The sequence below is a fragment of the Calonectris borealis genome, chromosome 1 (genome assembly GCF_964195595.1).
Source record: "Calonectris borealis chromosome 1, bCalBor7.hap1.2, whole genome shotgun sequence".
Lineage (NCBI taxonomy): Eukaryota > Metazoa > Chordata > Aves > Procellariiformes > Procellariidae > Calonectris > Calonectris borealis.
In genome coordinates, this window is record NC_134312.1 from 102,171,145 (window position 1) to 102,188,245 (window position 17,101).

General features: G+C 38.8%; 1 protein-coding gene across 15 annotated transcripts in view; it reads right to left on the reverse strand.

Moving 5' to 3' along the window:
• POU2F1 (POU class 2 homeobox 1) overlaps positions 1-17,101 on the reverse strand; it is a 121,923-nt gene that overhangs the window by 14,096 nt on the left and 90,726 nt on the right. For 14 of the 15 annotated variants that reach the window (XM_075169798.1, XM_075169816.1, XM_075169826.1 and 11 more), the window contains 8 exons: positions 14,931-15,025; positions 12,439-12,612; positions 8,560-8,701; positions 6,237-6,382; positions 5,219-5,398; positions 2,428-2,533; positions 1,647-1,992; positions 705-793 (listed from right to left, as the gene is read on the reverse strand). In XM_075169798.1, coding sequence (XP_075025899.1) covers positions 705-793; positions 1,647-1,992; positions 2,428-2,533; positions 5,219-5,398; positions 6,237-6,382; positions 8,560-8,701; positions 12,439-12,612; positions 14,931-15,025 — 1,278 coding nt within the window. The remainder of the gene's footprint in view (positions 1-704; positions 794-1,646; positions 1,993-2,427; positions 2,534-5,218; positions 5,399-6,236; positions 6,383-8,559; positions 8,702-12,438; positions 12,613-14,930; positions 15,026-17,101) is intronic. The other variant, XM_075169890.1, reaches the window with a different exon arrangement.

The window sequence follows — 17,101 nt, forward strand, 5'->3', positions numbered from 1 at the left end:
CGAAATGTTTTTTTCTTGTACCCTGGAAACAAGATTTGTTAAGCTACTTTAGAGAATATTTGAATACATAGATTAACTAGCTCTTTAGGCACTTGCATGATCTAGTTTTTACAGGTGACATGCTAAGTCTGAGAACAACTCTTGCTAAAGTCAGTGGAAACTTCTGGCTGCGTGGGACTTCCAAAATAAATCTTTACTCCTCTGAATAAAGATTTATGGATTTAAAGTTCTACATAAGGACTTTAGGAGGTAGGTTGTTTGTTGTGGGTTCTTTTTAAATACATATGAGGACAAGAATTCCGGATCAAGTCTTGCTTGGAACTGCCCTCCTAACAGACCTCAAAACAGTGCAACTCTGCCCAAGCTTAAGCTAGAAGAGCTATAAAAAGCAAATCTCTGACCTGCTGGAGATACACGCCAATGGGTGGAGGATTACAAAATAAATTCCAGATCACATTCAGTATCTTAAATGCCTCCTGTAAATCTCTACAAGATCATACACAGTTCTAATCCCCTTTCTGAAGTTGTACCTGCTCTTATCTCTGTGATACATAAAATGTATTTGCGCATTTAAATTTTGTAAAGCCTTTACTCCCATAACATTTATGTCTGGTACTGAGGAGTCAGCGTTCTTTGGTAGAGAAAAACCAAGCACGTAAACTCCAGTTGTACGACAGAGAGGCATTAAAAAGAATACTACTGACCTTGAATAGTTGCCAGTGTACTGTTGCTCATCAAGGCCGGGCTGAGAGCACCACCTAATGTCCCTGGATTGAGACTGAGTAAGGCACCTCTGCAGGAAACAAGATCGTGGAAGAAGAAACAAAAGACAAAGAGGAGGAGTGTTACTTTTAAGAAAAGGTTGTCACTGCGTAGAAGTACACCATTATATTTAAAAAAAAAAAGGGGGGGAGGGGGAAGGGGAGGGAGGAAAAACCAGAGATCAAGGGCTAATTTTAGTTTATTTTAGTTTTTCCTTCATGATGCCTTGAGTAGATGTTGCCTTCCAACTGTGTGGTTAGCGACATGCCTGAAGTAAAGGCACGGTAAATACATGACTTCTATTGATTGTTGCTGTAAAATATTCTTGTAAAGTATTTTGGGGAAACTGCCACTTGTTAGAGAGCTACCAACATCTCCCAAATTCAGGTAAGAAAGATGTAAATCAAGAGGAATTGAAGAAACAAAGAGTCACTTCAGAGCAACATTTTTAAAACTAAACCTTCAACAATACATGATCATGCATCTTTTACAGCTTCTTGCTCATGATGGAGAAATGAATACAGAGGTGTGAAATGGGTTTAGGCTAGCTCTCCACTTTAGAATTAGTAGAACAGATTCTATGATTCACTGGTAGGTTGCAGCTCTTAAGTCAAGCTCTGCAGTGGGATGGATGACATCAAATCACAACATTGCTGCAACACAACTTTTTCATCCGTAAAATGAAACAAACAGTTGTGTACATTGATGGGAATGGCCAATTACCATCTATAAGTAAACCTGCAGAATTTGAGATAAATGACACTAGAATCACAAAGTCAGCTACCAGAAAATAGTGATACATAAAAGTCTATAGAATTAATCCTAAGAATTCTCCTTTCCTCTTCTGTCACCTCACCCAAAAGGGTGTGAAAATTCATCCTTACCCAGCTGCAAACTGCGAGGATGCCATCAAGCCTGGGTTTAGTCCTGCTGCAGCAGCCATGGCAGCAAGACTTGCATTTGCGGGCAACTGTGCAGCTCCTTGTAATGCGGCTGCTGCCGCTGTTTGCAACCCTGATGCCGTTACCATCACCTGGCTGGTCCCAAGAGGAGAGGACAAGGGAGTGGAGGTTGTCTGTGTTGTGCTGGTCTCACTGGCACTAGATGCCTCTGAAGTGGAGGCTGAGGCAGAAGGGGAAGGACTCAGGGAGGGTGATGTCACTGCTGAAGAAGCTGGAGGTGCTGTTGAAATCACTGTTGCCGTGTTGTTGGAGGTGGTTTCTGTTGTGCCTAGAAGATTGATTCTGGTTAGATCAGTACAAAACACAGGTATGACTGAACAGAAACCACTACCCACCTGAACTGGACTGCACATCCAACTGAAAAGGAGACAAACACACATTTCTGTAGGACCAAGAAGCACCAAGAGTCCAAATGAGAAACTCAGACTATAATGCAATGACACTTCCAAGAGGAGGCTGAGGAGCTCTAGAATCTAGAAGCTAGCAATGGAATATAGCATATTTCATTCCAGCATCACCTGCGATTTTATACCCAGAAAAGTCAACTGCATGGTCACAAAGACTGAAGTTTCCTAGTGGAGTAACAAGGAACAATGACAAGAATGTCCTGGGATACCAGTGTGACCAGTGAATGACCTTTTGAAGAGCTTAAAGGGGGAAAATGGTAGAGGTTAATGCGGGGGCAAGGGAAATCAGCCCTTACCTGTGACTGACAGACTAGTTACAGCAGGACTGGTCAGCGGGAGCACAGGATTGACAGTCAGGGTTGTAGCTGCACTGCTAGTCACAAGGCTTGGCGTGGTTGCCACCTGGAGGTCAAAAAAGAATACAACTGCTCAACTGTTAAAAGACAAAAATTTGAGTTAGCTACCAGACTTGGATTTCTTTCTTCCCATCCTCAGCTGAGGAAGTTATCACGGAAATCACTGCATATAAGCTAACTTTTTTGTAATTCCATTACTTTATCATTCAGTGGACCAACCATAGTACCTTCTCTAATTACCAGCAATATCTTTACTCTTATCTTTCAGTATTTGAAGGGAGATAGATCCATTACATCCATACTGTCAGGACTGCAAGTTAGCCCTCCCTCTCCGCCTCCCTCCAAAGACATAGAATCATAGAATCATACAGGTTGGAAAAGACCTCACCTTGTTTTAATAGAGTCACTCTTATAAAAAGAGTTACAAAATATATTATTTCTGCATGGATTTTTTTCTTGTTTAAACATCCTTTCAGCTCCAAATCTCTTTCTCTGATAAAATTATTTAAATGCCCCAGCATTACCAAAGGTATTTAGGGCAATGTGTTTACATGGATAAACAGAATAACATCTCACTTTTACTCAACCAAACTATAAGCTCTACTTTGATAAATTTCCTTGTGCCAGAGGAGGGATCTCTGAATTTTAAAACATTCAAATAACATTAGCTAATTTTACTTGTGGACAGCTTATTACAAGAAAGCGACAATAAACTGAAGACGTTACAGATAAAAAACACTAAAGGTTTACAACTGGAAAAACTAGCTTATGAGGAAAAATGAAATATAAGGAGAGAAAGGACTTTTTATGGACAAGAAATGGTGTCCAACAGTAATATTTGAAGGCTGTTATACATCAATGAGAGAAATGAATCCTTTAGAATTGCCCAAGAGAACATAGCCAAGGATATAGGCTAAACCCTTCCTCCTTTCCCCTCTCTTACCTTAAGTTTATCATCAGAGAAATCTGTCTCACACTGCACATCCTCTTATAGGAAGTCAAATGCTTCATGCATTTTAAACAAGACTGAGGCAACTGGGACAGATCTAAAAGCTTTCTGTCCATCTCAAATAGTGTATGAAATAAAGAAGAGCTAGATACATAGTACACTTCCCACAAATGCAGCCCGAACATCGTATCTGTCATCTGTCCACTGAACAGTTAAGGCCAAGGTCACAATCTATATTTCAGGGCAGTGAATGACCTAGAATTAATACAGCTAACCCCGTGGTTACAATGACTGACTTCAGCCAATGCAAAAGTAGGCTGCCATCAAAAGGAGCATTACCCTCCAATCCTGCTTCAGAGCCCTAGCACTTGTGCAGCCAGGCTACAAGTCAGATTGGTTATCTGGCCCTACTGAAAATTCTCATTGTTCTTCACATGGTTAATTTGCTGTCAAACTAGTAAACTACGCCCAATCATCCTATGGACACATAATCTCCAGAGCTGACACAAGGAATCAACAAAGCACGCAGTCAGTGAAAGCTAGGGGCAGCAGGGCTGGAACATCCATTTGAGTGGTAGCACAGTCTTAAGAGAAGCTTACAATGGGTGAAAATGCTTAGTGAAACATCACTGAAAAAATGGAGACTGTGGTTAACACCTCAATTTCTTACATACAATGGCAGTTTATAATAAAAGGGAAATTTATGTCGGAAAGCTTTCTTAAGTTGCAGTCTGAGTAAACTTGAACGGTTACTAAAACACACTATCATAAATCTCACTATGTTCTGCCTTGGTAGCAAGGCATGCAACCTTGCTTTCCAACTGGGAAAAAAAAAAGAAATAATAAAAAAAAAAGACTATGTACATTTAACACATCCCTTCCCCTGAAAGAAACGGTTGCATGCACCCATCCTGAGACAAGGATGAGGGGAAAGAATGACACATCACCAAAATTAATGATTTAATGAAGTACTGGAAGATATTAGCTACTACAGTGATGAGGGTGGAATAAATACTACAAAAGGACAGCTACAGGCTACATAAATTCCACCACATTCCTATTAGCATAGCTACTATGAAATCTAATAGCTACAGTTTCTATTTATGAAAACAGACCTCCATGGACATTGGTAGCAAAGGAGCTGAAGGAACCTTGATGCATGTGTTTTGTTACTCTTATTTTCATGAAGTTTGTGTTTACCTGAGGCAAATACAAGCGTGGGAAATTAATTACATGAGTATTAGCTAAATTGTTCCTTTGTTCCATGTCTTTTTTTACATAAATCATTCCTGACTAAAAGTGATAACAACAGTATCATTGGATTTGTGTGACTTAAGTCTCCAAATGATATGTTCTACTGCTGCTCATCTACTTATCAAAGCAGCCAAAATAAGAGGGAAGGGGTAGAGCTGTAAGTATTTTTTTATTATTATTATTTTACAAAATCAGTTTGAACAAGAGAGGAAGTCCAGATATAAACTGCAGTTACTATCTGGAATATTTTCAAAGCAATAACCCTAACTGCGAATTTGCTAGTCAGAATATTGACTCACGAGCTGACTAAATAAAACACCCAAACTGAAGGCCCAACTACTGCCTGATTTGTAAGCATTCTCTCTCTTATATAGTATGCAAGTAGGATATTTAAAATGCCAGTAAAATATAAATCTGTGAGAAGAAGTCTGCTGTACAAAGAAGGTGTAGCATGTGCAACTTCCACGGTGAGCACAGTAGAACTATCTCTTCCAGTGATCTTTGTCAATCCAGTTTCTTGATTCTTACCAGTGAGGTTGGGCAAGGGAAAATTGCTTTGATGGGCGAGCTGCTGGTTCCACCACTGCTGGGTGGGTTGATCCTTTTCTCCTTCTGGCGCCGGTTACAGAACCAAACGCGGATCACCTCCTTCTCCATGTTTAGCTGGTCAGCTATCATGGTGATCTCATCCGAGGTAGGCTTTTGGTTCTGAGAAAAGAAAACGATACTTGAAAAGCTGTGAAATTACCTTCTGAAGTTTTACATTATAGCTAGGCAGAAATCTGGATGGGCCATTTATATCCAGAATCTGGTCAGTGGTACAGTAGAGATAGACCATAATAGATACTTCTGCCCTCTGTTTTCCTAGTTACAGGAACATTTCTACCAATAGTAAGCTGTGTTCCTCAGAGACAGTTGATGAAGACTAAGCTCACACGCTTCTTTTTGAGAGAAGGGATCTGACTTGTGAGTTAATCCTTCAAGGAATTCTAGACTTTGATAAGGAAATTCTTCCTTCAGCACCTCTCGAAAAGGAATAGGAGAGATTAACTATAGCAATAGTCAAATGAACCCCAAGTTGTCTAGACCTATAATGAAAGACAGGCAGATTGAGCTGGCTACTTACAGGGGCTATCTGCCCATCCAGCTGCACAAAGTGCCTAACAAGAGTAATGTGAGGCCAGCTAAAAACCTCACATTATGTGTGTTTAGACTGTCACCCCATTTATCCATCCTCAGAAAGGGTAATCTTTTTTTCTTCTTTTTGATATGCAGAATATCAAGCTTAGATCTATGGCTCAGTATTTCGGAATGTGAAATCACAAAGTCAGCGAACTGCAAGTTTTTTGAGGGGTTTTGCGTTCTTTTTTTTTTTAAAGTGAAGTAGACGTTGATGCATGCTTCTTGGCACAGCCTTTGTATTCACCTTGTTTAGTACAAGCACTTTCCTAAATAGCACACTAATAGGTTCACTCTAACAGATATGATTGTTAAGCAAAGTTTCTTCATTTCTTTATAGGCTGAGCAGAGCAACAGGATCACTGACCTCCAGGAAACTCTTCTCTAAGGCCACACGTATGTTGGTCTCTATGCTGGTGCGTTTCTTCCTCCTACGGTTCAAGCCTTCGATCCCCAGCCCTGGAGAATTCAGGGCACTTGGGCTGGAGAGAGTTGAATCAGATGAGAGGTTTTCTGAAAAAAGAAAGTAACACAAATCAGGAGATTTTATTTTAATGCAGCGCAGTCTAATGCAAGTGTTCTTCATCTGTGCAAGGTATGTTAAAACCCACTCTGTATCTATTCCAGATATATAGAGATTTCTGAAGGACACATGCATTAATCGTTGTACTTGTAAATTACAACATATACTTGAAACTTAAAAGCTACAAGTAAGCCCAGAGAGTGCTTTCTGCTTCCATATGCTACCACAGTATCCCTTTTATAATACCTATAAAAAGTTTCTGTCTCCCTTACGTCATTCCACCCCAGACTCATTCACTGCAAGTCACAGTTTAAAGAAAAAGAACAGTAACTAATATCCATGAGCCACAGCTGTAAGTCACCGGCAACTATGAAAATCCGAGCAGCCTGAAATTTCTTTTGCCCACTCTGCACTACACGAGAGGAAGTTCATAGCCAGCTTCACAGTGTTCAACCTCTTCTCTCTGGAGATCTTAGCTGATACTCAGTGCTATGCAGTTCTATTGAACAGCCTACACAGCTAGCAACTCCCCCTCCTTACCTTCACTAGGTCTCTAGCTGTCAACCCCTAATCCTGTCTTTTTGGCTCCACAGAAGAGCAAAGAGAGAACACACTTGACCCCACTTTGTAGCAGAAAGTGCAAAATAACCAACAGGCAGGTTCCATCACGAAATTTAAACAAAATGATTAATTATGGCTGCAGATCCCTCACTGCACTGGGGTTTGTGGGTGATAAGCAGGTGTCAAAGTTCACAATGCCTAAGACCATTCTGGTAGGCTCAAATGGGGAAGGTACATTCAGTTCATTATTTTCTAATTTTTTTTTTTTTTCAGTAGTGGCACCCATAAATGTGCTGAAACCCCTCTCCATCCTGAACACCCCACAGAACAAGCTGAGTTCTGTAACAATAAATGCTCCAACATTCCAACGTAACATAATGGAAGGGATCATCGGTATGCTTCTCCTGCCTGCTTTTACCTAAAAGTAGACTTTAAAGTCACCTAAATCTTTCTTCCAAAGGTTTTCATGAAACTGAATCAGAGCCAAAGACAATGGTTCCCAACTTCCAGGCTGTGAAGCCCCTGACACTGTTTGCAGTCCTTAACTTAACTTTACAGATCCAAGTATTTCTTCAGGCTAGCAGGAAGAGCAAACTATGACATTCCTTGCAGCACTGGACTCATACAGTGTTGCTGGAAGGTTTGGGGACCACTGGCCTGTGGACTAGAGCACTCAGTGTGAAGATCTTTATGTTTTCTATCACAGATCTACATTACCTAAAGATAACCCCTGTCAGCACAATAGAATGACACTTCCTTGTTTCAATGCAGGACAAATTTTCAACACTGCATCCAATTACTTTCAAAATTTCAGAGAATACTGTAGGCATCAGCATAAAGCTCTCTTCATTTTGGTAAAAATAGGAAGGCACACACCGTCCCTGCCATCTGTTTAGCAGATCCATCAGTTTTATACTATGTACAGTTGTATACTTGGAAGAAAAAAACTGGCTGACAGACTCTTAAACACTTTCTATCCTAACACCTAGCACCACCATCCAAGCTCCTTTTGCTGGTGGAAAAAAAAAAAAGAAAACAAAAAGGAACACTACCAACACTGGCATCATGAATAACTTATCTCCCAGGAAAAAATAATTCTGGAAGGAAAAAGCAAAACCTAACCCACAGAAAACTCCTCCTATGGGGAGAAAGAGAGTGTTTATACAGACCCTTGGAGAGAGATGAAAAGAATGCACATAGGGGTGTGGGAGGAGATGAATGCAATAAGCTCTGCCTACTGAAACAACAAACCATGCAACCCTCTCTCTACTACACATCTGAAAAAGAAAGCTAGAAGAGGATTAGAAGTTATATGCATTAACATACATGAAGGAGGAAAACCACGACACACATTATACCTCATCCCATGCAATTATTCAGCTGGCTGTAGAACACAATTCTGAAAGTTCATATTGGAACGATTTCGTATGGGCACATGAAAAGGAAGGATGGACACTTATTCCTACACTCTTGTTTGTCCCATGGACAGTTACAAAGATTGCTGGCTTCATAAAACCGTAAGGGCACAAACGATGCAGTTTTTCAGGGTTTTTTAGAACCCTACTGATTTTGGTAGGCTGGTGAAGAAATATACAGACTCATTCACCTGCATCATTGAGCCACTTTTCCAGAAGTGGCTTTAACTTGCACATGTTCTTAAAGCTGAGGTTCAAGGCTTCAAAGCGAGAGATGGTAGTTTGGCTGAAGTCATTTCCATAGAGTTTGCCCATAGCGAGCCCAACATCACCCTGGACAAAGAAAGAGAAAAAAGGGATTCACTAACATAGGCACTTCCAAAGCAAGGAATCCTGTCACATTCTTGTGTTCTCTTAGTTATTCCACTGCTGCATGGGATTTCAGTTTCACAGAAACTTGCTCGGCACTACCAAGATTCATGCTAAAGCGAATAATCATAAAGAAATGTCAAACCTCAGTCAGTTTAACCAGCTTAACTCTTTTCAGGAAATCCCTGATGCTTTGTCTTCTTTGCGTTATCACTGAGCAGAACATTCCACTGAATATTAACTTGCAATTTTTTTCTTAGTTCTTTAAGTAAAGGCCAAGCTCTCTTTAGGAGCAGATTTAAGTATCTGCGTATCTCACACCGAAGAAGAAAAGTTCAAATAAGCAGAAATGCAGTGAATTAATGTTCTCAAATTAGTAGAAAAACGCTCTTGAAAAGATGTCTACAAACATGTATCACATTTAAATAGATGCAAAAATATTCTTATCTGAACTTTTAGCATCTTCTGAGGTTCAAACCAAACTTCTCCCCGTAGATACACATTTCAAAGCGGACAAGAAGTTGAACCATTTCAAATAGTGATTAACTGTAGTCTTCACTACCATTACCCATCTGCCAAAAAGCTATCCAGAAGATTTACAGACAGGTGATCATCTCTTTACATCTGTTACTACTTTTCAAAACTCAGTTTTAGCTAGCTGTCAGACATTCTGCTTATCCTAATATCTACCTCTCTCTATATATATATACATCTCTACGTAGTTTACACTTGGAAAGTCTTGTTTTTAAAAAAAAAAAAAATCAATCCATTCTTGATAGTGGCCATTAAAAACACCATATGTTTTCTTGTTTTATCCTGTCCTTTGAAAAAAATGTAATTCTTTTTAAAGTATGCTATTTGGTCTAAAGTAGTTTAATTTAGATTTTTGTTTTAACACAAAAAGAATGAAAAGTCTAGGAGAAGAGACTGAAAAGCTTGAGCACAGTTAGTGGAGTTTAATTGCAAGTGGGTTAGTTGGATTGTGCATAAAGCTTGCTTTCTTTCCTTTTAGGTCAGATCCACAACCACAGCTTGACACAAGTATACTAATAGCATGCAGAGTGGCCACATCCAAGCGAGGAAGAAAACAACCTTTGGTAAGCTTAGTAAATTGTGCAGGTTGCATAAAGAAAACAATTTCCTTCCTAGAATAGGACCAGAACAATTAGTTTGTATGCCCTTCAATCAGAGGAAACATGTGGGAACTCACATTTATACCTCTACCCATATGCCAGGATTCCATGCATTTTAAAACTCATAAATCATTCCAAGAGAAGTAACATGGATGCTCTACTGGGTTTATGAAGAAGAAAACCTGGCTATGTAAACCATTTTAGAGATAAGCTGATTTATGTCGTGGCACGAAAGAGTTATGAAATTTGCTCCAGTCCCCTGACTAAATTTAATTCTGGTATTTATGTTGTTCTTACTAACATTTGACATCTGATTTAAAATGAATAGTTAACCATTTCTTTGTCAATAGTTTTCAATGCCAAAAGGTGGCAGCATTTCAGCTGTAGGCAAAGGAATTTACACATTGGGATGAGAATTTTATATATTGGGATGGGTCACTGAAAGCATGGATGGAACAGAGGATAAAGGTACTGTACATATCTGATCTACTTTGTAGGTTGAATGAAGCTCTGGTACTGAACTGAAACTGATTATAAAGCACATCATTGTTGTGTGTACTGGTCTGTTAAGAAGCTCAGACAGACTAGAAGAGGTAATACCTTTTACAGAATAAAAATAACGTTGTCTAAAATGTTCGCTCACATAGCTTGAATCTGTACTGACCAATTAGCCACATACCTGCAATAATACTAAGATGCAGTACGCTCACCGTGTCTCGGTATGTCAAATGTGGAGATATTTTTAAGGAAAACAATTAAACAAAAGGATTTAAATCCATCACCCACTTTTCAGGGTGGGAGAAGAGACAGAACTGCTGAAGTTCAAAACCTGTTATATTGCTCACAAGACAGAATGTAGTAAGTGATTAGTTTGCAATGCAAACTAAATCTTTCAATTATTTTTGAAAGGCAAGGGTGGCCTGAGTCTGAAAAAGCTTACAGTACCACTGGAAATAAATTTCTTTTATCCTCTGAAAGGCAGTCTATTTATCCAGCTATAAGAAACCAAAGTAATAGGGGTCTCTAATTATCATCCAATTATGCAATTAGGTAGAAGTTATTAGAACTGCTTAATTACACACATACAAACTCAGAGTAGGATAGGAATGATCAAATGCAATTTTATCACTTTCTCAAGATTCCCCTTTTTTGAGCTCAAAAGCAAATACTGAAATGTAAGCCTGAGCAGTTGTGTTCATTTTTCCTCACCATGAAAATTCACAACACGGTCAATAAAGAAGGGTAAACCCATAACTTTAAAAGTCTAGTTGAGCCTTTATAATCATCTCACAGCAGGGCAGATTAAACATAATAACTAAAGATCTACATGAACCTCCTCAGTCAAGCTATAGGGAAGCTATTGTATTTTACTCTATTCTGTTCTGCTCTATTCTAGCTTTTGTGTGTGTCCATCACTTGTATTTCTGTGCCTCCCTCTAGTGGAAAGAAGGGAGAGAAGGAGGCACACATGCCAGCAAAATGCACTTCATTTTACTAAGAACATTCTGTTCTTGAGTTATAATTAAGATGCTGCCAGGAACTTTCATTATGAACCCTGATTTTTCAAACATTTGGGACTTTGCCAGAAAAATAAATCTGACTTTAGCACATACTTTCAGCTAGAGTAGATGTACTTATTCTGGAGGGCGGGGAGGGTGGGTGGGAAACAAATCACATATGTTGGATTGACTGCTCTGAGCACAGACTTTTAAATACCTACTTTAATATTTGCATTCTATTTCTTTTAGCAAAAACATGCCTATGCTTACCACAGACTCCTGCCAAAATCAATTGTTTACCTGGATAAATATTTTAATTTTGTGGGGAAAAAAATTCATTTTTATATCAATAAGAAAAAAACCTTGGATCCAAGTAGCATTTCTCTTCAACAGAATAACAGCACATATAAATGTACTTTGTACTTTTAATTGTACTCCTCATTCAACCATTTTCACTATGTTCAAGATTACTTTTCTTCTGCTCTATGGGTATTTCTGAGCTTTTAAGCAAACCAAAACAAACAACAACTCCAGTTCACCTCTGTAAGGAGAGAACTTCAAAGTGAGAGTCCTTTCAGGTTTTGTTTAGGAACCTTAGCAAAAGCATTAAATATAGAAATCATTGATGTTTAATAGGAAAATACGCTTCAGAGATAAAAACCCTTTGACATCCAAAGCAAATCCACAGTTGTGACATACTTTTTAAACACACAGAGCAGTTAATTGTGCTGTATGATTTTTGGAACTTTGTACTTCTGAAGGCAGCTTTAAAGTGCTTTGTCCCATTCATTTCACATCCTATAGAATGAATAGTGCACATGCAATGACATCTGGAGCTGGTAAATGCACGTACCTGCTGAGAAAATGGCTATGCTTTAAAACCAACAGGGAAGTAAGATGGATGCACGGCTTTTTCTGCTATTTCTTAGAAATCCCCCACATAAAGGCCAGAGCATAACCCTATTTAAGAAGGTTCTCCTAGGAAAAGATGGAATTGTAGTCTCCCTCCAGACTTGAAAGATGAGACCTCAGATTCCACACTGGCAGGCACTAAGGTACGCAGTCTCACCTGAGTGAATCCAAGTTTGATCCGTCTTTGTTTGAAAGTCTTGGCAAACTGCTCAAGCTCCTCAAGGTCACTGGGCTCCTCCAAGCTGGGAGTGTCGATTCGCTTTGGTGTTGACTGGCTCTGTGGAAGTGGCTGAATGGGGGTTGCCGCTATTGTGCGTGTTGGGGTTGCTGGCTATTAAGATAGAGAACAAGGAGAAGATGAAAATCAGACTTAAAAGAATAATCAGCAAAAATTAAATTCAGAAAAGGTATGTGAGGCTTCGGTGAGAAAGATCAATGATTTTGACATTTCCAGCAATCTGAAAGTTCCTCCAATTTATTTACATTCCTCTCAAGAAAGAGCAATCACAATCCAGAAAACTCTATTAGTATGACAGCCTTTTACAGGCTCTGTCAGAACCAATTAAAGAAAAGTAAGAGATGTTCAATGCAGCAGAAAACCAACAACTTTCACTTGCTATAGAAGCTGCTCAAAGAAAGGCTGAACACTCTTACTTGATATAGTTCTATCATTTATAGACAGCTTGGCATTCATCCTCTTTTAATCATTTTAAAATTGAATTTACTGCTTGTGTGAGGTGGCCGATTGTCATCAGTCCAAAAGATTCAAGTCTCCTATTTAATCTTGGAACAGTGAGCACATACAGGGGCAGCAAACATGGCAAGTTTCCTCTAATGCCATCTCTTGTGACTGACTCAACTCTTCCAGTAAGAAAAAAATAGATCCCCTCTCTAGCCCTTCTGTTGATACTTGCAACAGTAAGAATGAATGTACTGGTGATATGAGAAATTAAGCAAGAGCAATCTGCAGAAAATAATTCCTTTTAGGTCACACTTTTCTTCTATATAAAAGGCTAATTTTCCAGGAAGTCTATGCAAGGTTCACTATTCCTGAACATTGGCATACTAGAGCATTTTGCTATACAGCAACAATAAGAATCTAAAAAAAACTGAGCATCATAGAAAATACTCACAGGTGAACAAAATATATTAAGATCTGGTATTGCCCAGTTCGGGCTTTATGTGCAACAGGAACATTGGAAATGTTTTGAGTGCGTAACTCTACCTTCTTACATGCCATAGATGAACTGAGATGCAGAAACAAACCATTTACTCTAGTTAAATTCTATTCAGTTCAACTGAGGCTCTTAAGTAAAGGCAACTTCATGCTTTTATGTCCTATGCCCAGTTCTGAAACTACGGACTCCTTCAGGGCAAATAAGAACAGCCTCAAGTCTATGCAACACTACAGTACTATGCAAAGTCTATGCCAAGGTCCAGAAATGGGTGTCCTAAAAGAAATGGCCTACATATAGCTGAGTCTTTACATAGCTCCTCATGTTGTTTTTCTCCTGGGTTAGTGCAGTATTTTGCAGTGCACAGCAGATGGTAGAGGGAGGTCAGGATCTATAATTCCATTACTTGAGAAATAATGTGATCATATATGATCTTCCTAGGATTGCAGTTGTATGTGTCACGCTATAAAGGTTTTTAATATTTTTTAATTTACATTAAACATAGTGGGTAATTACTGCAATATGTCTTTACTGACTTCACCCCCTTTATATAATTTATTTTCTCTTTGTAGTTTTGATACTTTTTTTTAATCCAAGTATGATCTTTAGTAGGGAGTCATGCTGCTAACTGAGGTATGACCTACAGAGGTGAGACAAATTCCGTTTTCCACATGGTGCATGAAAAATACTTTAGGTGGTATAACAGAAAATGTAGTTTTCTAAGACTCTGATAGACTCAGGCGTCTTATTACAGACTAAAAAATTCTTACATGTAACCACGTTGTCAGGAAGATATCGTATAATATTACATGGTATTTGAGAAACTGCATGCAGTCATGTAACTGAACTGCACAGTAAAACACAGAGCGAAGCAAAATTAAATTTGCAGGCACGTGCAACCTTAAAATTGCTTTTCTTACAGTCTCAAAGCTTAATCATAGAGCGTTAATATTTTAACATATATCTAACAGAACATTTTAATGCATTTCTAACAATCTCTTCACTTTCACAGAAGGTAACTAGTAAGACTGGCAATGACTTAGCAATAATAGCAAAACAACTAGGCCACAATAAAGACAGATTACCACTGCAATCCTTAGGAAAAAACATACTTGTCAGCAATCCTCTTTTTGAGCTTTTTAGGTAGCCCACACCTTGCTCCTCTGAATTTCACAAATTCATAGATTGTCCAAGAAAGCCTTACAAGAAATCAAATGATGCTCTAGCGCCATTAACCCAAGATATCAATCATGGAAATTTTCAGCTAAAAATAAAATTTAGAATGTTAAATGCATGAAAAGAGGCACATTAGGGTGGAAACTACAAAACTGAAGTTACTGATCCTTCAGCTCCACACTGAATCTATCTAGAAAGACTATTACAGCTACAGTATCTACTCTGGTAACTAATACAAAGAGTCCATTCACTTGCAATCACCTCAAAGCAACTCATAAACTGTAGAAATAAGCCTGACCTGCGAGGCAAGGGTGATGCTTGGCTGAGACTGCAGGAGGTTGGCTTGGCTTTGCTGAGGTAGTTGCGTTAAGAGATTCTGCGCTTGCAGGAGACCTGGAGACAGAAAAGGGTGGGTTTGGTTTGTCATTTAAAAAGACTACAACATGAAATGAGGTGAAGCAAGACTCTTGCCAAATAATGAAAGTTACAAAAAATTTGAGATGCAAGCCTTCATTTCATCCCTGCATCGATATCTTCAGACTTTGGACTTTTCAGTCCAAAATCCCCTTGGATTTTCCTGAAGTATATGTGGTGACAAAAGGGTAAAAGAGAGGAGTCTGTACTAGTGTCCTCTGCAGAAAGAATTTGTAATGATATCCCAGTTCTGTGCGCAGGAATCATTTATTGCCCCTTTCAGCTTGCAGATTTTGGGTAAACCTCTTCCTGTAACCAACAGCTGACCAAGAATTAGGGAGCCACATACAACTGAACACTAATCAGATCAAATCTAACAACTGAATACTAACCAAAACCACAAATTTGGCTCTTTGATCACCCTCCTTCCTCTCCATATCACCCCATGCCAGTTGCCTAACAAGAAGGCAACTTTCTCTGGCAAACTTAAGCAGAGCACACCAGAGGACAAAACAAGCCCGGATAACCTCCTCCTTGCTGAAATAAAGAAGGAATCTTTTGGAAAAGAAATCAGAACTTAAAGCTTGGGTAAGATACTGAACACTGCTTAAATTGCACAAATAGAATAAACATTACACTGAATATATGAAAACCCCTGCTATTATGGAAAGGTGACAACATTAAAAAACAGTTGGGACTGATGCAACCAATATACACAATGTGCTGTCATTCTAAAAATAAATTCTCTTACAGTCCACTATTTGTATGGTTTATTAGATCTCTCAGGAAATTGGGATATATGCTTGCAGCTATATATTTTAACTAGAACCTGATTTTTTTTTGCACTTCTAATACTAAAATTTATGTATTTTTAAGGGGTAAGAATCTTGACAAAAATATACCTACAGTTAGTCAACTCCCTCAATTTTATTGTGAAAAATACTACTGTCATTCTTTAGGTAACTCCTGGCTACGACTGTCGATTTCCCCTATAATAATTTAGGAACCTGACTAATTAAACCTACACTTAATAGGCATCTTCAATATACCAAGTTCCTAAAACCATGGGGGAACGATGGCACGATAACAACAGATGGACACCATGGCCACTCAGAGGACAGAACACCAAGTAAGTACCACTTAAATTCTGTAATTTGAGTTCAGCGTGGTCTGTTCTGGTTCATCAGCTGGCTGATCCATCAGAGCACACAACTCATGACCAGCTACGTCTTAGCAGAATATAGGTAGGGGGCACAGGAATCTAGGACTCGATAAATACTGAGTGAGAAACTGGATGTTTTATGAGAGGTTAAGGCCATAGAAGATATGAAAAGAGGGACTACCATGGGTAGGAAGGAGAAAATGTATTCTCAATGAGGGATACACAACTACAGAAGAATTGTCTTCTGACAGTGATACTACTGTTACTGGGCTCTTTTTTTTTTTTTTTTTTTTTTTTACAAAGTGTTGAATATGTATTTTAAATAGAATGTGTTGCTATCAAAATGCTCAAGACCTACAGAATAAAGCCAGCTGCTTATGCAACATAATAGCACAGCATAGACAACTATGTAAATTTGCTTTGCACCACATAATCAACATGTTCCAGCTGTGTTTTTGAAAAGCCACAGAGGGAACAGATCAGCTTAAGGAACTTCCAAGACAGCTACCTACTACAGTTACACAGTGGTTTTTACAATGCAAATATTTGTTCACTTGAAAGGTGATTTCAGCTGCCCAAATCTAAATATTAATTAGCGAACAGTCACCTCTAAGTGAAGAGGCTTTGACCTTCATTTAGTGACAGTGAATTTTAACTGACAACTTGAAATAGAAAGGGGGAAGCCATCACATTGACACTATAGAGCGGCTGACCAACGATGAAACAAAAAATAGGCAGCTGACAGTGACCATGTTCGACTTCTAGTTCACTGGTAACACCATCGATCACAAGTTACTGACTGATTTTACGACTGAGTAATTAGGACTGTCCTTTTGTGATTTTTTGTCCTCAAAGAAATCCCAGAGGATGTTTTTCTGGCAATAACACTTTTG